This window comes from Fusarium tjaetaba (assembly GCF_013396195.1).
Source record: "Fusarium tjaetaba strain NRRL 66243 chromosome Unknown NRRL66243_c0000121, whole genome shotgun sequence".
Taxonomy (NCBI): domain Eukaryota; kingdom Fungi; phylum Ascomycota; class Sordariomycetes; order Hypocreales; family Nectriaceae; genus Fusarium; species Fusarium tjaetaba.
Window position 1 is genome coordinate 58169 of NW_023501317.1, and position 23137 is coordinate 81305.

Consider the following 23137-nt stretch of genomic DNA (forward strand, 5'->3'; position numbering starts at 1 on the left):
TTGGAGGTGTGCCCAGATCATCTCACATCAGTCCACCTCATGCCAGAATTCAATTCAAAAGAGGTCGTTAAGGACCCTATTCCCAATCTATCCAAACGCCTCGCAAATTTTATGCAATGAAACCGTTCTCTTTTCGGAACGTCTCTACCATCCCTCGCCGGGGTTTCTCCTCGCGCGGTTATTACCGCGGAAGTAATCGTATGAAGGCTCCTCGTTCTGTGCAAGACCGCTGTAGCCTTGAGGACCGCCGCCCATAGCGCCGACTGAAGGCCCAGGCGACTGAACAGGCGTCATGCGGCCTGGCGTGCTGAGATTGCTGTATGCGGGAGCCGCGGCGTTGGAGATTAATCCAAGACCCGATGAGCTTCCGTTGTTTTGCGAGTACAAGGGACTGCGGCCACGGGCAGGGGGCTCTGTGCCTAGAGTCATTTGCTGCGTAAATCCGGTGTTGGGCGCGCCACCTGGTCGGTATGCTGAATAGCTAGTATCACCGCTCGTGTTACTAGCAAGAGACATGAGACGTTGCTGCTGAGCTGCCCCACCTGCAAAGGGAGAACCACTTCGGCCTACAGGTGTGCCGGGTCGTGAGAAATCGCTACCATCGACTGATCCAGGTGTACCCGGGCGAGCGATTTCTCCAGGTCGGCCGTAGATCTCGCCTCCACCATGGTCCTCTGCGAACTCGGCTCGGTTCTTGTAATACTCAAAGTCCATCTGGCTGTCTGACACGAACTCGAAGCCGGGAACGTTGTTGGCACTCTTGCCTGGTCGTCCTTTCTGCATAGGATCGAGAGAAACCATATCCGAGTAACCACTAACTGTCATCATGTCACCGGAATCGACATCTCTGCCATCGCTCAGGCGGCCCTTGTAGATAGCAGGTAACAAGTTCTGCGCACTCGAATGAACCATGGGAGTAATCAGAGGTCGGTAAAGTGCAGGGTGACCAAAACGATTCGCCAATCGCTCACTGCGCATACGGTTCTCCTTGGGGTCCACGCCGTTCTCGGGTGTCTTGGTAACGTCCACAATACTGTAGTAGGTGATCTTGTTGTTAAAGGCGCGGTTGCAGTAAATCTTGAAGATTATCAAGATAAATGGCAGTGGTACCAGACTAAAAAATTCAATATGCGACCCTGCATTGCCACGAACCCAGCAAGTCAACATGACAACCAGGTTGGAAAGCATGGTTGCGAAGATGAAACGGTTGAAGATGACTCGCCAGAACATTCCACCTGATTCAGTCTTGGTGACAAAGCGGTAGAGGAGAAGGTACTTCTTGAGCCACGAGTCAATGAGGAAGTAAAGAGCTGTTGCTGGCAGGACCAGAGGCTGAATACCGGCAAAGCACATAGTGACTGTAGCGTAGTAAAGGAAGTAGTTGTAGTAACTGGCGTACTCGAAAGGCGGCGGGGCAGTGAGCTCAATAAGCTCTCGGGGTGTTGGGCTTGAGAACTTCTTGAGGAAGAACGCTTGGACGAGCGGCCACAGTTGGGCAAGGTCAATAGCCGCACCGAGTTGACGCTGGAGCAGATACGTGACCCAAAACAGACTGTTGTTACATAAAGCTATGAACATGGAAGACGCGATGTCGTTCTTCTTGATGGACTCCCACACATCCTGCTTGACCGACCCAGTCGTATCCTTTACGACGTTGGACACGAAACTCCAGATGACACTGAAGATGGAGAAGATGAGCAGATTGTTGAAGACGAAGAAGAAGTAAAGCTTGGCCAAAACGTGCCTTTCACGTCCAGTCTTGGTCTGGTCACCAGCCTTGACTGAGAGTCGACGGAAGATCATAGGGAGAACAAGGTATGTCAAAGACATGATGGCCGGAGAGAGAACGCCCTGAATAGCACCCCACACCTTGGGATGGTTAGCGAGCTCGGTTCTGAACGCAGGCCAAACCTTGCCCAGATTCTGTAAGTTGACGAGAAAGATGGCAATGCCAAGGTTAGGAACAATCCAGATAAGAGTCAGAAGAGTGATCCAAAAGTTATTGATCCACCGTCTTCGTCCTCGAGTGCTGCTGTAGAGAGGCATGTTCTCCCAGATGATGTCATTGGGCCGAGGTGCGAGTCTGACCGTGGCACCGACAGGCTTCTTATTGCGACAAGCGTAGGCGATACCGTGAGCCTCTGCGATATCTGCGTAACTCGCGAAACCGTAAGGCATTGAGCCTCGCTTGTCGACCGTGGCGCGTACTTCCTTGATATGAATCTCGAGATCGCGAATTCGCTGGGTGTAATATTCTATGGCATCCACCTTCTGGCCTCGGGGATAAGTTCCGTAAGATCGGTCCTTCTTGGAGGGCTTGCACATGGGTCGAGCAGCTGGGACGTTCTTGGGGTCCTTGAGGTACTTAGCCAAGACCTGCTCAAGCTTGCGGACAGCGTGGTCGTGTTGCGCGATAAGCTCCGGAAGCTCTTTGACATTTCGGGCAACAGCGGTTCGAGCAAAAGACGAGTTGGGAGCAATCTGATCGATAATTCTTGCGATACCCTCATCGGAGCAGCCCTTCTTGGGGATATCAAACACCTGCAGTCGTGTGTAAGTAACCGTTTTCTAGTGGTGGCCTTTCTGATCTTACCATCAGGGTTCGGGAGTGAAGACTCTTCTGGTAATCCTCGCTCTCAAAATACTTGCGCCGAAGCTGAAGAACCTTGCTGTAGTTGAACCAAAGGAAGCCCATGACGATGAAATTGAAGCACCAGGCGATAATGACCTGGGACCAAATTGCCGGAGCAAATACATTGAGAGGTGTGATGTTGATTACCCAGTTGGCTGTTTTATCACCCTTGTACTCTTGCCATCTTGTATAGTTGATTGGGAGTAAGATACCGACACCAGTGATACACAAGGTAAGGAACATATTGCGGCACATGCGAACGAAGCGCAGGAAGACAGTGGCGTCCATACCGATCAATGGTACAAGCTGCTCTTCTTTGGTCTGCCATAATGTCGTGATCCATGACCATGGGGCCTTTCCGATAGGGGGCGGTACGTGCTTCTCGTCGGCATGTTTCAACTTCGGGGCATAAATGGCCTGGTGGTATGGTCGAAGAATGGAAAAGATGATGGCAATGCCGATTGTGACAGGGATCGAGGTAGCTAAAGCTGAATACAGCGAGGCAGCTTGGAGCTGAGGGACCGCGTTAGCAGGGACGTATACTTGGGATGTCGTGCATCGGGACATACCTGTTGACTGAAGGGTTCTTGAAGAAGATCGAGCAATTGCTTGCCAGTATCCTCTTCCTGCCGACCATAGAGGTGGGCTGTATAATCCATATCGGGCGCGCGAGCTCCGCCAACTGGCGAAGACGTTGTAGCTTATCTCGAATGTCTAACGGCACTGCAGTCGACGGCGCGACGACGTTTCTCCGAGCTCTCCGAATTTATTGTTGTCGGCCACGTGTGTAAAGTTGAGATTGACTGGCTCGAATTGGGGATGGTCTCGTATTCGCAGGGATCGCAGACAAGATAAGAGCTGAAGAGGGCGGGACTATAGGGGCGACTGGAGAGATGTAGATATTCGAGGTCAGGCGCCACTTGACAGATCAATCGTCGTAAACAAAGAGCCCTTGGTAAACGAGAGTCGCTGTGTCGTTAAAGAAGCTTGCTTGGTCGGGAAGGCCCGTGAGCGAAAGGACGAGGCGCCAAAAGGGGCGAAGCGAACGGAATATGGCGTCACTCAGGAACAGGCGACGACGATGGGGATAAGAGAATAAAGAAAGAAACAAAGGAGGACCGATGATACGGAGAGATGCGACGTTAAGGTTAAGCAAAGCAGAGTACGTACGTAAAGAAGGAGGTAAAGGTAAAGAAGGGTAAAAGTAGGGCTGGGGGTGGAGGTTCTATTCGCGGACTAAGACAAGACTAAGAACTAAGGAGCCATGACAATGACATGGGATGGATCCTATTATCATGGGGGTTAGACTCTAACGTAGACAGTTTTTTTTTTCTTTTGGGGGAAGCCATCAAAAGATAAAGCTTGGCAGCCATTATGCATCTGTGCATGCATCAATGTGGCAGCGTGAGGGTGAGTGAGCGGGTGAATGAAGCCAATAAAAAGTCCCCTGTTTTGGAGATTCTCAACCAAGCGCTAGTCATGGTAGAATGATCGAGACCTGTGATCAACAGTGTCAGTTAATGACCACTTAAAAAAATGCCAACAGCACCATCATTCTCATTCCTGGAGATATTGCTGATTCTACTTTTTGAAGTCCTCATACCATCTCCGTCCGCTGTTTACCCTGGCACGCGGCCTCCGTGGGGATAAGACCCGACCTCACCAAGACCAAGACCAAGACCCAGCTTCAGAAGTCTCAAGTTCTATTTTTGACGCCTCTTGACCCGCTACAGTGGGGACCCTCTTCAACCGTAGCACGGGCCGGGAGACCCCTGTCAGCCAATCGTCTCCCTCCCTCAAGCTTCTGGGTACGCCACGCCTCTCGGTCTTTGCCCCTGCATTGGATGGATCCCCTGGAGACTGGGACGTGAGCTTTTTTGGCGTCTCGAAAGACGCTGAGAATACGAACATTCCAACAGTTGCTCTTCCAGAAGGGGAAAGTGATGGGATGGCTCTCTGCTGGCACTGGCTGGCACTTTGCTGGCCAAACGGTGGTCGATGTCAAAGTTTTGGCGATCGATCTGCGTGCGTTACAACGCTTTCTTTTTACGACGTCGATCTTTTTTTTTGTGCTCTGGACTCTTTGTTGATGACTTTCAAGGCGGTCTTTGAAGGACATGTCATGCATTGTTGGTACCTGACATGGATTGAGTGGCATGAATGGTAATAAACAATTAATTAATCTTGCAGTTTCTGACACTTGCGCCTCAACCGCCTTACCATTTATTCACTTATTGAATCTCGCTCATTCTCATTCTCAGGCCCTCCTCCCGTACCAAAACAAAAACCAAATGGATCTTGATCGATGCCCAGTACCAAGGCCCTTTTACCCGCCGCGACTCGCCACTTACAAGCTTGTACAATAGTTCATGCTCAATGACATATCGACACGCAACCCGATCGCAATTGGGAAAACAAATCGTGTCAAATCGGGAAATCCAAAGTCCCCAACCCAAAAAAAATATCTCACGTTTTATGTGCCGAGTGGCCCGTCGAACTACCAAAGCTTGTTCGCAATTCTGAAACAACCAACAAAAGAAAACATTTTCTTCGTGATGTGGCCACGTGACGTGTCCGATTCCACGAAACCTCATCCGTGAAGTACGTCAACTAGAGCCCACATGTGAGTAAGAAACTTGGATCTCTATCCTCAGTGATGAAAAGAATTATGTAGTATCTTCATGTGCTAGTGATATTTCACGTAATTTTTGTATTTGTGGCACTAGTTCATGGTAGGGAAGTTGTCTTGATTCCTGAAGCCAAGGTTCTCAAGACACTGCAAAAGTGTAGAAAATTAGATATTCAGTCTGTATTAACATTGCCGAAGCTATCTTATGGACTCCCTCTGTATTGTTCTGTTGAGGGCGGACTCGAAGTATCATTTTGAGCAGGAGAAGTACACCAATTTATTCCATTAGCCACTGTAGAACCTTCACAAATAAGGATTGATACTAAGATCCCTTGATCCTGGTCTCAGAGCTGAGTGAAGCGGTCCAGCCATCAGGGCGAGATTTAGAAAGGAACGGTGATCAAAGAACTTCGGCATCCCAAGAACGATATAATCGTCATGTTTCCCAAGCTCTCCAAGTGAAGGCGGCCACATGTTGATAAACGAGCACCGGTAAGCCGCATGTGAGTCGGAGGTAGCAGGGTATGTATGGCTGGGCTTCTGAATCACGCTGTTCCCGAAAAGGAGCAACATCAAATCGCAGCCGAAGCCCCAAGATAAGTGGAGGGGTTCCGCTAGCGATTGTTCTTGAGAAAGGAGGTATAGAGTCGATGCGGTACCTTTGCGAACCCAAGACGGCAGATGTAAGGAATGGCGTCTGGCAGTTGTGGGGGATTTGAAGGCAAACAGCCCCTGGAGCTTGAGTATGAATCTGGCAGTCGACGATAATGATGGAGGGTAGCCTTTAGTTTGGGACTGATTTTGAGGGGGACAAGAACAAAATACCGCCGTTTGAGAGCCTCAGAAGTGATGGCTGCGTGCCTTGTGGGCGGCGTTGCCCACGAACGACCATCAATACAGGGTTGAGAGGCCCAGCACTTGAGATATCCAGAAATGCAATGCAAATGCAGCAGATTATGTCACCACAGTTGGCACCCTGCATGTGGGTGTTGGTTGCTGGTATGGCCGTAGTGCAAATGCTCATGAGCTATGATCGGGCAGAGCAAGCACCAAGTTCCATTACTGTTTCCTCGTCCATTCCTACAGTGCCGCCATCTCGGCGACATCCAAATTGCTCACGGATTCTTTCCGTACCTCAATGCAGCTGCCTAAAAGGTGCCATGGAAGTCAGGAACACGTCAGTCTGTGCTCAAGGTACCGCAGCTTAAGAGAACAAAAGTTACCTACCTCATGAATTAAAGTAACATCATGCTTGGGATTACACATGTGATCAAAAGAGCTTTATACATTGAGCCATGGCTACCTACATGTCTAATATACTGCGGAGCTACATCAGTTAGGCTCAAGGTCCCGAGTTTTTTCCCTCCCCTAGCATGGTAACTTACTTACCTCCGTAGCTGTTGCAAGTTTTATTACTCATTTTGGGTACTTGCGACTCCCGCTGAAAGGACTCTTTCCAGTTCTGGAGTAAAAACTACAAGTGGAAGGGTCAAGGTAGTTACTGCTAACTGGGTGACATCGTTGCTTCTCTTTCCTACCTACCTTATCTAGATGCCAAGGGAAGTCTCTCAAGTCCAACGATCCTACACATCAACATGTTCGTTGGACTTGGTGATTCTTCTCTTCAAACAACCCTCACCCTCCTACATCTCTAAGTTCTTTCTACCGGAATAAGCTCTCAAACATCTCTCAACCTACATAAATTGAGCGATATAACTCTCCACAGCGATACACCATACTTGTACGTATTCCCCTATCTGTTACTATGCATCTCCTGCGGCGTCAATGATTGAGTTCTAACACTTGAATAGAAGCAAACTATTATCAACCAAACTATTATCAACATGGGGCGTTTCCTGATCTGGGTCATGTATGGCGGTAGCCTAGGGACGACGGATCGCCCCCGACAATCCCCGGTACCTGAACGTAGGTTCAGCCGGGGCCCAAAACCACTTCTTCTTCATTAGCCTGTGCTTTCAGCTCTGTCGGTCGGCTTTCAACGACAGCAGCGGCCAAAACCACTTCTTCATCAGCCGGGGCTTTCAGCTCTATCAACGTTATGCCTGCCGAATTAGAAATGGACTTGAGTGTGACCCGTTTCGCTCTCCATCGGCGATATCAATCCCCCAGCGATACAACATGAACGGCCGATCGGTATGTCTCAAGCTCTTGTTGCTGTGAATATAGTCTAAATCCAGCATAGAATACCTCTCGAATAATTAAGCAACCAGATCTGCTCACAGAATCATTTTGCGGTTCTGGTATTGCTAACAGAGCCTGAATACTAGACGTCAACCGAACTCTGAGATGCCACAAGGCACCAATAACTTAACTTGAGTGTGATTTTAATAGATTTCACCTAAAAGAAAATGCTCACACGATTTTCGATATTGAGACAATAATAGAGGGGATTGGTTCGTACCGGATCGGTTCTAGAAGACATCAAAGTTGAGCTAAACCCTGGAGAAGTGGGATGAAAGAGTAACACTCCGAATTTCGGACACAAGGAAGACAAGGGACTTACTCAGGCCAGATTATTTCAGCTATCGCTAGTATTATAAATGGTATTCTGTGTACTCTAGTTTAACGAAGCTCTCTTGAACCATGACGAATCTCACTGTCCAACATCACCGCTTCAATATCTGTGTTACATCTTGTTTCCTACCCCACGCAGGTTTATTAATGGAGATCTTAACCCATATTCTAATGCCCATTTATAGACTGATAAAGAAATTAAGATGAATTACTGCTTATGAATTCCCAGCAATGGATGACTCAGAGCTATGATGGCCTTGATTGTGGATTCTCATTCTAACTTAAGACGCGGAGGATTCCGTAGTCATAAGACGGGCGATGCCAGTGGATGAGAACTTAGGTCAGACTCAGTCTAAATTTATCTGTGGCATAATATAGGGCTGAATAAGCTTGACTTGACCATCCAGCCTCTTCTCTTGGATGTCAGACCAGTGTCAGTCGGCTTGATCATGCTGTTACTCGGTACACATGACATGATCTAGCCAGAACATTGCCTAAACGTAAGAGACTCGGATCAGGCTTGCCCTTCATGACCGTGAGACTCGTTTTTAATCACATCTCATGATTACGCTTTACTATGGGAGCGGAGAGAAGTCGCAGAATTGAGGGCCTCATCTCTCATTGTATAGGTAGGCAGCCTTGTATTAAGTTCTCATACACTCTATTGATCAATTGTAAATTGCATGATTATCCAATAGCCAAGATACTGGAAACAACAGAACTTAGGATATCTAATCTAAACGACATGAAGACTTAGTGAATGTCGGTATAAACTTAGAAGACCTTAGACTATACGGTCAGAAGTTTTCCTAAACCTTTAATATAAGGCAACGAACTTTCTATCATGGTTTGTACGCATCATGCCTCTGATTCGGCTCTCTCTACGAAGTCTATCATTAAACTTTTCCGTTCACAACCTTGAGATGTTTTTACTTTACCGAAGGGCCTCAAGAAACATATAAAAGGGTTTGATCGGCCTCATTAATGAACCCACAAACCTCGACCTTTTCCTTCTCAAGCTGGTCCAGTACGACACTCCATTCGGAAACACCAAACATCAGTCGTTTGCTATCAACCAAACGCGATCGTCAAGATGAGTGTACAGTTAAAGATCGCCGTCGCTGCACTTTCTGTATTGAGTCGGTTGATAGGCAGCTACGCCACACCATTTCTCAAGCATACAGGGGATCCAGGGACGCATGCATTGTGGGCGTTTGCTCGAAATCCGTCCTACTTACTCGTTGAGCTGATGATGCTCGATTACTCGGCGCCAATCATACCCTCTGACACTTGGCCAATCCCCCGCATCTTTTACTACTTATTCCACAAGCAATGCATCATCCTCTATCTACAAGAGTTGGTCGTTCGTCTCACGGTTAACGGGATCCGGGCATTGCAAAAGAGGAGCTGGTCGCCATTTGTCAACACAAGTCGGCCATTGGACAAGATGACGCGAAAGGAGATTGCAAAAGTCGTCATCTTCGACGAAGTCCTCCTCTGGGTCTTGACTGTTTTATGTATTTCTAAACTCTCATATCGTATTGAGGCCGCGATGGAATAAGACGATAAGACACCATAGAGAATAAAATGAAAGGCCAGTTAAGCATGATACCACATGTTGCCATGAGGTCAGACCCAGCCTTGAAGGCAATCAAGTTAACAGACTCGCCATGCCCAAAGGTTTTGTACTCCTGATGGGATGCAGTGTAATACAGTATGACTGTTCCTGAGCCAAGTGCGATGGCTAGGAATCCATCTCCATAGCGTACAGCCTTCAGTTGACCCGTCCGAAAATCAACGCATAATATTCTATCATCCCATTGCTCGTTGAACGCACCAAGGACTTCGAGCCTCTGATTTGAACCCCCTACTTTGTATATCATGGACTCAGTAGGACAGAATGGAGGTATTAGTGAGTATATTGTGAAGGGTGATACCGAGAGCGCATTAGCAAACATGGCTAGAATCCGAGCAAGATCCATGCTCCATTGCCGTAGTGCCCTCATCTGAGGATCCAGTGGTGAGCGTTCAATAACACACCGATTCATGTAGGCTTTGAGATGCTTAGAGGCACGAATGAGTTGTGTGAGATCTTGGGAGTCAGCAATCGCTTCGATCCAGGTGAGCACATTAGACTTCAGGAACTGGGTGACAAGCTGAAATGTCCCTACAGCCACCGAATCAGCTTTCAACAGATGATATGAGTATGCTGTGTACGCATAGATGGCGAAATCCTGCCTTGTTGGTAAGTTCGCCGAAGATCTGCGACGTCTGTTCCTCGGAGGCTTCATCTCGTCTCCTACGAGGTAGCTCAGACACACCTCTGCCATTCGAGTGTGGGCTTGAGTTACGTCAATGGAGAACTCGGATTCCAATCCAACAGATGTGAGAAATTCTCTGGCTGTTTCATGCACCATATTTACTCGCCCCTGCTTATCAACAATCACCAACTGACCGCATAGCGTTGAGATGCTTTCCTCCAAGTTCGGGAATGTGTCTTGAATATCCAGGGTCAAAGCACCATCTAGCTCACCGATAGTCATTGGTCGAACCGCACAAGCTGCCCATACTAGAATGGTTTTGGCCAGCTCCTTTCCTCGGCTGACTTGTGACATGTAATCGAGAGTCCGCTTGTATAGTGACTTCATGCCCCTTGGCACATCTTCAAGAATCTGGTGGATTTCCTTTCTACTGTGGCAGCGTTGGAGTTCCTCGATGACCAAAATCGTCCACAAGAAAGACCCTCTCGATTTGTCTAAGATCGTCTCAGCTAGTGCGCTTCGATCTTGAGGTCTCGCTATTGCTAAGGCCTGGCTCCGACTTTTGATCAAGAGTCTGAGATCTGATTGTGTATCCGTTGTAGTCACTGGCAGAATCTGGACCATGTTCCCTGGGATGACCGCGAAACCTTGATCTAGCTCGACTGTGTCTCGACTCGTGACTAGAATCCGCAGTGGTATGGACTCATCCATGGTAGGGAGAATGGCCTGCAAAAGCACCAGAGGGTTTGAGCACTCATCCAAGGCATCGATGACCCAGTATTGCCGAGCCATGGGAACCCTAAAGATACCAGAAAGGAACAGAATCCTCCAGAGCGTACGTTCGTCAATGCCGTCGAAAGAAATACCGTCAGCCTGCATCTTTAGAATGGTATCACTGGCTTCAACGTTCGATGCTGCCATCTGAAAGGCCAGACGTCGGAGACAACGACCCAGATAAGCCTTGGACCTGTCTCCGTGTTTAAAGAAGAAGTAGCGGCAAATCTGACCTGACTTCCTCAGCTGATCGACAATGTGACCGGCCAGAACAGATTTCCCAGTTGCAGGTCTGCCTTTGATCCATAACGTTCTGGTATCAGCTTCTTCACCGTATTTGATGTAATCGTCTTTGTTCGAAATCCACTCGCACGATCCAGGCGTCCAAGATTCGCAAACGTTTGCTAGATCATCATCCAACATATCGGAAACTTGGAGGTAATTCTTGAGGTTCTTGATGGTTTCATGCCTCTTCTCCGGAATTGCCGTAGTGATCTTGCTCACTGTCGAGGCAAGCGAGTCTCTTAGAAGTATGTAATTGGAGTCCTGAGGTGTGTCGAACTTGCATATTGAACGATGGTCAGCGGTCATTGGTATTTGCTTCTCTCCACGGTATCCAAGGACTGCTGACTCAGGATCGACAATAAGTGAGCTGAAGTATTTCATATTCTGTGTTTCATAAAACGACCAGAGCTCAAGGTCAGCCGAGAAGTGACGAAATTCATCATTGATCACTTGAACTGCTTCGGAGTTCGGCTCCAAGTCGCCAACATAGGTACGGTCGTACGCGATCTTGAGCAGGTTCTTGAGCATCTTTGCTGAGTTTGCACCACGATGTGGCGTAGCGAGGAAATAGAAAGCGGCAAAACGTGCAGCCAGCGCATTGTGTTCTGCATCTTGCTTGGCTAAGATGTATGCTTTCTTCATTACCAGTCCGCCCATGCTGTGGCCGATAACGATGATGTAGGTTTTGGAGTTCGCAATACATGGCGCGATGCTAATGGCACCTAGGAATGACTTGCCGATGTGATGAACGTTCAAGCAGTCTTCCTTGCCTTTCAAATAGTACGAGTCATACCCATAGCTATGAATACGGACATTTCTGAAGGCTGGGTCCTGGGAGAGCCAATCCTCAGGCCAGAAGTGCGACTGGTCTGCGAACGACTTGCTCCATGTCTTTCTTGAATTGCCGCCCAATCCATGAACAAAGATGAGGTCGATCTCGGGCTCTGCTGGGCAATACAGAAGATTTAGTCCAAGGGGTCCCTTTTCGACCTTTGATTGCTCGTCTAGGGCTGTTGAAGTCTTGGACTGCGGCTTCGACAGAGGAAACAGGCTTCTCAGGCCCTTGGTCGAGTCGCGACTGCTTGTGGAGTTGCTGGGATGCAGGTCAGGCTTTGGGCGCCGAGCCAACAACCCCAAGATCCAGATACGAACCCAGGTTTATTTTGGAAAATAACGCATAACATAAGTGTCAAGACTGAAAAGATTGACTTATGCCTCCCAAGTTGACTGAGGAGCTGACGGAAACATTCATTTATCGCCTCATTTTCACTTACCATGGCTTCTGAGGCCAGCCCAACGTTCCAAGTTGGCGATCATGAAGCTTTCATGGAGTATGCCCTCACCCAAGCCAAAAAGTCGCCGCCAGCTGGCAATAAATTCTGCGTCGGGGCAGTACTTGTAGATGCAGCCAAAGGCAGGGTCCTATCGACAGGGTACTCGCTTGAATATCCGAGAGACTACAAAGGAGATCCAGGCACCACGCACGCAGAGCAATGCTGTTTTATCAAGATCGCCGACGAGCACAACCTTCCCGAGGAACGCATACATGAAGTCCTTCCACCGGATACTGTGCTGTACACAACCATGGAACCTTGCAATGAGAGGCTGAGCGGCAACATGACTTGCGCGTCCAGAATCTTGAGACTCAAGGGCGCTATCAAGACTGTTTATGTGGGCATCAGGGAACCCGGAACATTTATTGCAAACAATGATGGGCAGCAAAGACTCGAGGCAAACGGTGTCAAAGTCGTGTATCCTGTCGAACACTGGCGCGACAGAATCACGGAGATCTCGATGGCTGGACATTGAAAGACTTCCATTAGCTTGGTTGCGCTAGGATGGAGAATAAGGCTGCCGGTGCACCGGAACGGCCCGCATAAGCGGCTTGACTTTGACAAAGTCTTTGCTACCTAGTTATTTTGTAGAGGAATGCCATAAATACATAAGTGTATGATACAAAGAACTGCGGTCTCATTGCATCTTCTCACAGTACTCCAGCTTCATACCTAGTGGACATCCTAATAAATGACTAATAAAAGCCAGGAGTTCTTATTTTAGTATTTTTACCCGTTGCCAGATCAAATAAGGCTCGCAACAGTATCCGATAATGGATGCCGTTAGCCGCCGTCCATAGTTAAGGTAGGCATCTGTTGATCTCGGACGTTGGTTTCGTGATGGGCGCTTATCGATTGGACCAGTGGACCGTGTTAGTAGTGAGTGCAACCACGCCAACCAAAAACGCTGTGTGTATATAATAAACCTACTCTGTATGTATAATAAACCTACTCCCTTTCCAAGAGCCTAGCTTCTGGCAATCAACATACTCAAAGAGATCTGAAATGAATTACAACGATGCAAAGGGCTACGACTTCGGTTTAGGCAACACCAACATTGATCCAGCCGTATTGAGGGGTAAGCCAACTTAGAAGCCATGAACTTGGACCATTGTCTCCATATTGACTGCTTGATAAGAGCTACCAGAGGGATGTAAAGTCACATCCATCGAGACCCATGGTGTAAGCTTCTGGGCGAAGACGGGTCGAATTGATGTTCTGCTTAGCGACGGTAGGCCTCAGTCGTTTTTCATCAAAGTCCTTTCGAAGGAGATAGGCATGAACATGACAAAGGGGGAGTTCCATTCGATGAGCGCGATACATGGAGTCATACCAGAATTCGTCCCGAAGCCCATCGCTTGCGGCACCTACGAGGACATCCCAGACACACACTTCTTCCTCTGCGAGTTTCGAGACATGACGGAGGATATGCCCGACCCTGACGAGTTTGCTTCTCGTCTGTCAACAATGCACCAGAAAAGTGTGTCGCCCACTGGAAAGTTCGGCTTCCACATCACAACTTACGCAGGAAATTTACCCCAGTACGTGGAATGGGAAGATAGCTGGGAGATGTTCTTTGCCAAGTCAATGCGACAAACTCTTGACCTAGAGATGTCGGTGAAAGGTAGCAATACTGAGATTGAGGTTCTTTCACAGGCGCTATTCGAGAAGGTAATCCCGAGGCTCTTGAGGCCTCTGGAGAGTGACGGCCGGACTGTGAAACCTTCGTTGATTCATGGCGACCTTTGGTATGCAAATGCAGGGATTGACGTTGAGAACGACCAACCTCTCGTTTTCGATGCATGCTGCTTCTTTGCACATAACGAATGCACGTTCCCGGAATTTCCTACCCGACAGAAGATATTAATCCTGCTAACTATCGTGATTCCTAGATGAGTTTGGCCAATGGCGACCAGCTTGTAATAGGTTTGGAGATGAGTACGTCGCTGCATACAACAAATTTGCGCAGATCTCGGCACCTGAAGAGGATTTTGAGGGTCGGCTAGACCTCTATAGGCTGTGAGTGAAGAATTACACATATCTCTTCTTAGTCACTGGGACTGACGTCAAGTTAGGAGATTTGACACTCACGTGTCAGCCCTTTTTGTCGACAATGAGACACTTCGCACACAGTGAGGCTATCCTTGAACTGTTGTATCTTTTTGCTCCTAATTTTATTACAGGGTTCTTGAGGTTATGAGAGATTTGGTTCAGAGATATGGATAGTAGAGGGAAGAAACATACGTTACACTGCATGATCTCGTCAGGCGTCAGATGCTTAGACTGTATCTTATTGACAGGCTCAAAGCTGTTATATTGATCGTGTATTGGCCCCTCTACATCCAAGATTGCTGAATTGTCTAGTTGAGGATGCAGTTTATACCCAACCTTGAACGTGCAACTTCATGAGTCCATGGGTCTGTTACTATTGTGTTCTCTCCCACTTCAAGGCTCGCAGATTCCATTCTTCATGCTTCTCGCGCCCCCTTGCGGTTCTCTCATTTCTAGAATTGGCCTTCCACTACTTCAATATGTCTCTGGCTAGGTAGCTGGTGGGGGTCTCAATCATGGGCTCCGAAACTTAGCACAAAGTCTCCTTGTGAGCATCACCATCCACTCAGATCGCATTATCGCGTGTGCGTTCTTCCTCAGAATTACAGCAGGAGCGAAAGGTTTATGTGACAGAAGAGGCAAGATAACATCGCGAAACTCTAGTGCCATCACATGAGGTTGTTCCTTCGTGAGTTGAAAGAAAAAGCTGCACCCGTAAGCGTAGATACAGGGAATATGTTCTTCTTATACTTCAGATTCCTCCCTTCTCTGAATTGATTTTTACAACAAACAACGCAAGCCATGGCGACTTTCCTCGGTACCGCCCACTTCTGACGGGCTTGGAAGACGCAAGGGGGGGCGAGAAAACTTAGGGCCTCTATCCTAAATGACAAAAAGACGTAGGTAAATTTAGATGAACTTAGGTAAATTTAGGCAAGCTCAGGCAAAGTTAGGCAAGACTCAATAGAGCTTTAGACTAGTTAGGCTGTTTGACATCTAAGCTTAGGGTTAGAAATTGTCTTGTTTCTCAACTGAATTTTGATCCTGGCTGGAACACGTATAGGCAAGAAAGATTTTGTAGTCATTATCGCTTTAAACGCTATTTGAGCGAGTGCATGTTGGTATGAAGGAAAGAAAATTCGCGATATACGCTCATTTTGGGACTTTCAGTTGCCTCCCAGAGCAGGAAGAAGCCCTTGCAAGACAGTTCATGATGATTGCTGGGATGTTATTGGTGTCTCACCGAGTGACAAGGAGAAAGGATACTTCTAGAAAAGTTTCCCCCTTTTTGCCTACCTCGTAAGTAGGTAAAAGGTTTCTGGCAGTTTTCTAAGTGCGTTACTTGATTTGTGACTCAAAGTTGAGTTAAGGGCCTGGTCAGGGACTGGAGCGCCACTGAACTTCATCTCGCCGAGGGAGAACTGAGTGAATTTGAGAACATTTTTTGATGATGATATTGTGATTGATGCCTGGAACTTAAGTTAGAGTCTCTCCTATTGGAGAAAGACTGACAGATGGATAATAAATTGCCTCCTTCTTTTACGTGTTGGAAAGTTTCTTTTATTCACAAAACCTTCTCTGAACTCCTTCCTCCCATTGGAGGTTCGCCAGCCTAAGCTTCAAGAACGTCTCTATTGGTGACTAACTTTTATTTATTATGAACTCAATTGACTTTTAAACAAGACGAGAGCAAAGTATGCATGTTCTTTTTCTTACACAATGGTACAAATAGCACTCCTTTGCTACTCGTCTTCACACTTTTCTCTTTTCCTTATCTTCCTCACACCACAAATCCCAGCATCAGGCTACGGATGCAACATCAGCTCACTACTACTTACTACAAGATCTCTGTTAGTGAATCATCAAAAATGATCATCATAAACATTTTTTTGTTTCTTTTCGCTCCATTCTATGCTGTCCTCCTCAGGATATGCACCGGCGGCCCTCCACCGTATGCCCCCAGTAATCTCAGCTGCATCCGCCGCTTCCAGTACTATCTATGCCACAGCACGTACAGACAGACGTTTGTCGGTCTGCTTCTGCCTGTATTCTTCGGCAACATGCTTATCGCGATCGGCGAGAGGAAATATTCACCCAGCATATTCTGGTCATCTTCGAGCCCAACGCCCATATTGCAGTTCTTTGTTATAATGCTGCTGATGGCAGCTGCCGTTCTCTTGGCTATGGCATATGGGAAACGTGGAGATCCAAAGCCTGAGGCTGCCGAGAGGATCGATCTCTATCTTGCTGCCGTGCCGTGCTATTGGTACTAAATCTTATATAAAGTGGCAATTTTGGGAGGTTAAGCACTCAGCTGCACGATGATCATAACAACTTGAGAAGAAGGAGAGACAATAAAGTTTGCTTCCGATTTACAACTTAATGTTAACAGCTACATCCTCATCCAGTCATTACTAGATCAATAACCTTAAATAATACTTTAAGTGATGTAGTGGGACACTCATCAGTTTTGCCAATCCCAGCTCTGAAGCCGTTCAACTAGGTTTCATTAAGTAAATGCTGTTAATGTTTTAGAAAAGCACAGAAAAGTATATTTGTTGCTACAGCATTATAAATAGCCATCACTCCCTTTCCAACTTCCGTCCCTTTCTTCCCTTTACCTTACTTTCCAGCTCCCGTCCTTCTTCCTTTCCGTTTACTTGTAACCTTCATACCACAAACCTTAACACCAAAACTTCACGTCGTCAAGCTACACATACGAGACCCTCGTTTCAAAAAACAACAATGATGGCTATAGGATTACTCGGGGCCGTCTTGGCTATACCCTACGGCTGTGCCCTCAAGATGTGTACCGGCCCTATGCCACCTGCTCCCAGCTATCTCAGCCTCATCCGCCGCCTCAAGTACTACCTATGTCACCACGTCTATCGACAGACACTCTTGGGAGTCGCTGTATTCTCGGTGTTCGGGAGTGTGCTCTTCGTGATTGAAGAGGGGCCACACTGTCTATACTGGCCATACCCGAGTCTGAGACCTTTTCTGGACTTCCTGATTTGGATGGCAGCCATGGCAGTTGTTTGTCTCTTTGCTACGGTATATGGCAGACACGGATCCCCGGAGGCTGAGGCTCGCCAGGTTGAGGAGATAAACGATCTCTATCTCACTGTCGTGCAGTACTATTGGTATTAAATACCATACGAGAAGATACTTTTGGGAGTCAAATACCAACCCAAAGCCGGTATCAATTTTGTGGGCGACAATATTTGGCCGGGTTTGAACACTACATAATGAAGTGGCCACAAAGAATCTTACACACCTCTTTTTGCCTCCCAATCGCTTCAATACCAAAAGCCGGCCGCACGAGTTCAAAAATACACGCCGAAGACTACTACAAATCTTCAACAATAATGAGGATTCTCGGTACCAGTTTGTTGTGGTATCTCTTGATGCTTTCATTCTTCCCTTTCCTTTCCAGCTCAGCGCGAATCACTTCACGATCATCATAAACACCGCAACTACCATATAGACAGCTCTTCACTTCACTCTAATGAACTATGATGAAATTTCAACATAGACTCTGGCAATTGGAACGAAAGTTGTATCCCGGCTTCGACGTTGAGAACCTACTCCACTTCTCCGAGGCGGATCCCCGAAATTGCCGCTGTGGACGGAGGAAACAATGGATGGGTCTCCGGCACTTGGTTTGGCTTAGCTTGAATGAGGATTGCAGGTGTTATCAGTCTAGTACAGCATTATCACGATAGACAAAATCGCTGATAGACCATCCTTATCAATGAAGCACTGTATAATTAATGTAATGGCAAATGCAAACAGTGTTTACTACCTGACGCACAAATATACCCACAAATCCTTGAACCAGGCAAATCTCGGGATCATGTTCCTTTTCCCGTTCCCATCCGCCATTTTCGCCGTCCCACCCCTAAATCATGTGCTGCAGCATTCATAAACCATCATGATAGATCAAGGAAAAGCCTGCCAATTCGCATTTGCTACTAAACCTCAACAGGTCCTTGACTTCGCGTCTTGCGTGCCGTCTTCCCAGCAACTGGGGTGACCTTCTTGTCCTTCTTCGCAGCTTTCCCATTTTCGTGCTTACCGTTTGGCGAAGTATTCTCAGTGGTGTTCGGCTCATCTGCGGCGTCTTCAACGCGAGCCTTCTTCTCGGCACGCTCCTCCGACTCCGACTTCTCTGCTGCAACGGGGTCGGATGCGCCGTTGGTAGCGGCTGGAGGCTCCTCAGCCTTACGCTTTTCGCCTGCAGCCACTTCGGCGACATCGTTGACCTCAGGCTTACTGGCACCGTTGATGCCCGCTGGCTTGTCGTCGGCAGCATTGTCAGTCATAGGGACATCCTTTGGGGCGGAGACAGCGGGCGCCGATGTTGGAGCATCAGTGATGAACGCATTCTCGTCCTCGTTCTTTGGCGTTTCCTTTGGTTCTTCTTCGAGGTTGAGCACGGGTCGTGGAGTGCCGCCTGCCGGTGTCATGTTGTTGACGGGTGTCTCTGGCACCGACGCAACCTCGACGGGCTTCGGCGGGGCGCTGAGACCACCGGCTCCCTCAGTTGGCTTGGATTCTTCCGGCTTGGTGGGCTCCGAAGGAGCTGTCGCGGTGTCCAAAGTGGGAGCGCCGGCCTCGGCCTCGGGGGCCGTGGGTTCAGGTGCGCCGACTAGGGCATGTCAGCTCAGCATTCCGGCTATAAGCGCAGTCTTGAGCCGCGGAGGTCGAAACAGCCATCGCGAACATGCCAATTGCGAAGCGCTGCATCAGACGCGATGGAAACGAGGCCATTAAGACGACTGGCGATGGGACATACCTTTGTCTATAGCTGGAGCGATTCCGTCCGACATGATGATGACGTAACAATTGGTGTCGCAAGTTGACTCTAGCTTATAAGCGTGTGTTTGCGCGACACGGCGAAGTCAATAATGGGTACGAGAGATATTTGCGATAATTTCTGAGGCTACGGGAGTGAGGAAGCTTCACAATGTTGATGTAGGAAGGAGGTCAAAGTCGGGGAACGAGACACGAAGAAGGGGAGTGAGGTTGGCAGAGAAAGGCACGAGGCAAGTCACGACGGTCGGTTCCACAAAGCCATGTCCATCCATAGCTACCTTGCCTATAGAAGCAGTATGGACAGACAGAGAGAAACCAGAAGCAAATTGGTAAGGCATGGGTAGCTCCGAGGCCGAGGCGGAGGGCGCACAAACAGCATCGAGGTTCCTCACCCGCGGAGAACGAGTGACAGGATACTTGGACGGGATGAGCAAGGGAATTGGAAGAGGAGATCGCATAGCGTGCACGCATTGGGCCAAGGAAAAGCGCCCTTTCGTCACTCGACTGCGACTCTGTGGACTGTGAAGTTAGCCCAAGGAACACCCGTACTTGACGGTGTGAACTCTGTAGATCGGGACGGACTTGGTCGTCGTCTCGGATTGGCTTTGGGGACTCTGGGTCAAGGATCCCAGTTCCCAGTCCTTTTTGCTTCCCAAGCTGCATTTGCGTGCGTGCTTTGCGGGGAACAAGAGGGAGCTTTGGTGGGTCGGGAGCTCCTCGAAGGAACCACAAGCTTCAAATTGCAAGCCACCGATCTGGGAAGACAGAGAGGACTTCAGGTGTGGACCGCCGGAACCAGTGAGACACAGGTTGGGCTTAGTACCGGGACTTGGTTTTGCTGGGGAAGTGGACGCGAGGTCGGCGGAGAGGAACCTCAGAGACGGGAGGGAGGCTATGTGTTCAGTACCAGACGGTAAATGTCCAGTGACGCAAGGAAACGTTCTTGTTCAACAGCATTAAGTCGTGGTTGACATTGTGATATCAAATCGGCCGATGACCCAACAAAAAAGACCTCAAGTGACCAGCCAGCGAAGCCTCTGATGTCTCAAAAGCTGACCAGCATGACGCAGAATTTGACAATCGCAAGCCCTGCAACCGACCTGCAAGTCATGTCATGGTCCAAAATCAATCCATGTTAGCAGATCGACATCGGCCAAACCAGAGCTTGTACCTCACCAGCCACAGCAAGTCGCGCACAGCCACACCTCATTCAGGGGCAGCCATCGTGAGCTTAGTCACCCCTGTCCATCCCCAATCGCCAGCTTCAAGGTGTCCCCTTAGAGTGGCTTGACGCGAATAGCGACGAGACATCCAACAAACGCGATCCCCCAAATTTCCCACGTTCATTTTGTCGTTCGCGATCAACTTTGATCTTTCTTCTCTTCAAGTCGATTCCTCGTTTAATATCCTTCTTCGAAACGATACCCCCCTTCTAATCGCCCGCCATGGCTACAACTAAGAACAAGTACTCGGTTATCTTGCCAACCTACAATGAGCGCAAGAACCTGCCCATTATTACCTGGTTGTTGAACCGCACCTTTACTGAGAAGTCAGTGACGTCTTCCATGCAAATTTGACTGGCAAACGTTAACCCGAACAGCAACCTCGATTGGGAACTCATCGTCGTCGACGACGGCTCCCCCGATGGAACCCAAGAAGTTGCTCAGCAGCTCGTCAAGGTCTACTCCCCCCACGTTGTCCTCAAGCCCCGCGCTGGCAAACTCGGTCTCGGAACAGCCTACGTCCACGGTCTCAAGTTCGTCACCGGCAACTTCGTCATCATCATGGACGCCGACTTCTCGCACCACCCCAAGTTCATCCCCGAGATGGTCGCTCTCCAGGCCAAAGGCAACTACGACATCGTCACGGGTACTCGCTACGCTGGAAACGGCGGTGTCTTTGGTTGGGATCTCAAGCGCAAGTTCGTCAGCCGTGGCGCCAACTTGTTCGCTGATACTGTCCTCCGCCCTGGCGTGAGTGACCTCACGGGCAGCTTCCGACTGTACAAGCGTGCTGCGCTGGAGAAGGCTATTGCTAGCACTGAGAGCAAGGGATACAGTTTCCAGATGGAGCTTATGGTGCGTGCGAAGGCTATGGGATGCACTGTCGCTGAGGTTCCCATCTCTTTCGTCGATCGTCTTTATGGAGAGAGCAAGCTTGGTGGTGATGAGATTGTTCAGTATGCTCAGGGTGTCTTCAACTTGTGGCTCAAGGTCTAAGAATGGGAATGACATGCACAAAAGGGACACATCTTGTTAGATGGGGGCGTTTGGGGAAGTATAGTACCGTTTAATCTAATACCATGTTTCTTCGTCGATTAATGCCCTCCTCGACTGACACCGGAGTTCTATCTAACTCGCCACCTGGATATACTCTACATGTTACGACCTCCAGTGACCATGATGGTCTGACCTGATACATACGAGAACAATGGACTCGCCACAGCCAGAACAGCGCTCGCAGCTTCAGTCGCAGTACCGGGTCTCCTCAGTGGAATATCTGCATGGGCATTATCCCCCGCCGCCTCCTTCTGCTTTGTCGGAATACCCAGGGCAATTTTCTCTCCATCTGGCCCAGTAACAAATGCGCCATCTTCCTTGGCCGCCGTCAATCTGGTGAGGATATGTCCAAAGGCAATAGTATTCGCTCTCACGCCGAAGGAGGGACCCCACTCCTTGGCAATCGTCTTTGTGAAGCCTGTGATACCCGCCTTTGCAAGGGAGTAGTTGAGCTGTCCCGCATTGCCGTGCACTCCAGATGTAGACGAGATGTTGACTATGCACCGAGGGGCACCATCGCGTACGCGGAAGTAAGGCGCTGCTGCGCGGACGAGAGTGAAAGGCGCAGTACAGTGAAGAGCGAGGATAGTGTCCCACTGCTTGTCTGTCATCTTGTGAATGACACCGTCCCAAGTGTAGCCCGCATTGTTGACGATGATGTTGATCTTTCCGTCACCAAAGTCTGCAGCCTTCTTGACCAAATCATTGACATATCCTGCCTTGAGAATGTCTCCGGGGACAGCTATAGCCTGGCCGCCATTCTTGTTGATGTCATCAGCAACAGCCTTGGATTTTTCTATTCGTAGCGTTAGACACCAATATTTTGTGAGCACAGGATGAGACCACTAACCCGCGTCGATATCTGCAACAACGACTTTCGCGCCCTCTTTAGCGAAGAGCCTGGCTGCTTCTGCACCGATTCCTTGGCCGCTGCCTGTGATGATAGCTACTTGGCCAGCGAGGAGACCTTTGGGGTAGTTGAGATGACCCGCGAGTTGATTAACACGGTCCGACATGTTGATTTACTGTGTATTGTGCTATTTGGTCACTCAAGTAAATTATTGCAATAATGAACCGGATCATAAATCATGGACATTTCCCCGGATTCAGCTTCTTTAATGAGCCCGGGATCGACGAGATCGACGTATTTGAGCCGAGGCTCAATGGCCGTATGTGGAGTAGCTCCGGACTCGACGGGAGATAAACCTCAAGGTACCAAAAAGATCCTGACCTTGATGTCGGTTGTCAAAAATATTCAGTCCAAGGATGCACTAAAACCTGCAGTGGAAATGCCTAAAATATCCTTGGATCACCTAAGTATTTTGTCACCCCAAAGGGAGGTCCCAGATCTTTTTGGCTTCCTCTCCCCAAGACATGATACATCAGCCTCGATGATAATACCTTGGTTGAATTTCGGTATTATCCGTAGAGATATATCATTTCGGCACCGAGATAGAGGCGGTCGCCATCTCAACGAATTGGTGAACTGAGAGTCTTGCTTTGATTGATACATCTTCTCGGCAATGTACAAGCTGTAC

At 48.6% G+C, this 23137-nt stretch overlaps 8 protein-coding genes across 8 annotated transcripts; 4 read left to right on the top strand and 4 right to left on the bottom strand.

Annotated features, from left to right (window-relative positions):
• Positions 1-144: 144 nt before the first annotated feature.
• FTJAE_6191 (uncharacterized protein) lies at positions 145-3291 on the bottom strand (the record flags this gene model as incomplete). Its single annotated transcript, XM_037352777.1, has 3 exons — positions 145-2541; positions 2594-3145; positions 3202-3291. The coding sequence occupies 3 exons, from the start codon at positions 3289-3291 to the stop codon at positions 145-147; spliced, it is 3039 nt and encodes a 1012-aa protein (XP_037206735.1).
• A 6028-nt stretch (positions 3292-9319) lies between these two features.
• Positions 9320-12300, bottom strand: FTJAE_6192 (heterokaryon incompatibility protein het-E-1; the record flags this gene model as incomplete). The annotated part of the gene is made up of 2 exons (XM_037352778.1): positions 9320-12209; positions 12269-12300. The coding sequence occupies 2 exons, from the start codon at positions 12298-12300 to the stop codon at positions 9320-9322; spliced, it is 2922 nt and encodes a 973-aa protein (XP_037206736.1).
• Positions 12301-12391: 91 nt separating this feature from the next.
• Positions 12392-12925, top strand: FTJAE_6193 (uncharacterized protein; the record flags this gene model as incomplete). The annotated part of the gene is made up of 1 exon (XM_037352779.1): positions 12392-12925. The coding sequence occupies one exon, from the start codon at positions 12392-12394 to the stop codon at positions 12923-12925; it is 534 nt and encodes a 177-aa protein (XP_037206737.1).
• Positions 12926-13455: 530 nt separating this feature from the next.
• On the top strand, positions 13456-14586 carry FTJAE_6194 (kinase-like domain protein; the record flags this gene model as incomplete). The annotated part of the gene is made up of 4 exons (XM_037352780.1): positions 13456-13528; positions 13598-14198; positions 14377-14469; positions 14526-14586. 4 exons carry the CDS (start codon positions 13456-13458, stop codon positions 14584-14586), a joined length of 828 nt encoding a protein of 275 aa, XP_037206738.1.
• A 1635-nt stretch (positions 14587-16221) lies between these two features.
• FTJAE_6195 (uncharacterized protein) lies at positions 16222-16775 on the top strand (the record flags this gene model as incomplete). The annotated part of the gene is made up of 2 exons (XM_037352781.1): positions 16222-16352; positions 16430-16775. 2 exons carry the CDS (start codon positions 16222-16224, stop codon positions 16773-16775), a joined length of 477 nt encoding a protein of 158 aa, XP_037206739.1.
• A 1701-nt stretch (positions 16776-18476) lies between these two features.
• FTJAE_6196 (uncharacterized protein) lies at positions 18477-19334 on the bottom strand (the record flags this gene model as incomplete). The annotated part of the gene is made up of 2 exons (XM_037352782.1): positions 18477-19153; positions 19301-19334. The coding sequence occupies 2 exons, from the start codon at positions 19332-19334 to the stop codon at positions 18477-18479; spliced, it is 711 nt and encodes a 236-aa protein (XP_037206740.1).
• Positions 19335-20765: 1431 nt separating this feature from the next.
• FTJAE_6197 (dolichol-phosphate mannosyltransferase) lies at positions 20766-21539 on the top strand (the record flags this gene model as incomplete). Its single annotated transcript, XM_037352783.1, has 2 exons — positions 20766-20869; positions 20921-21539. The coding sequence occupies 2 exons, from the start codon at positions 20766-20768 to the stop codon at positions 21537-21539; spliced, it is 723 nt and encodes a 240-aa protein (XP_037206741.1).
• Positions 21540-21694: 155 nt separating this feature from the next.
• Positions 21695-22615, bottom strand: FTJAE_6198 (3-oxoacyl-reductase; the record flags this gene model as incomplete). Its single annotated transcript, XM_037352784.1, has 2 exons — positions 21695-22395; positions 22450-22615. 2 exons carry the CDS (start codon positions 22613-22615, stop codon positions 21695-21697), a joined length of 867 nt encoding a protein of 288 aa, XP_037206742.1.
• Positions 22616-23137: the final 522 nt, after the last annotated feature.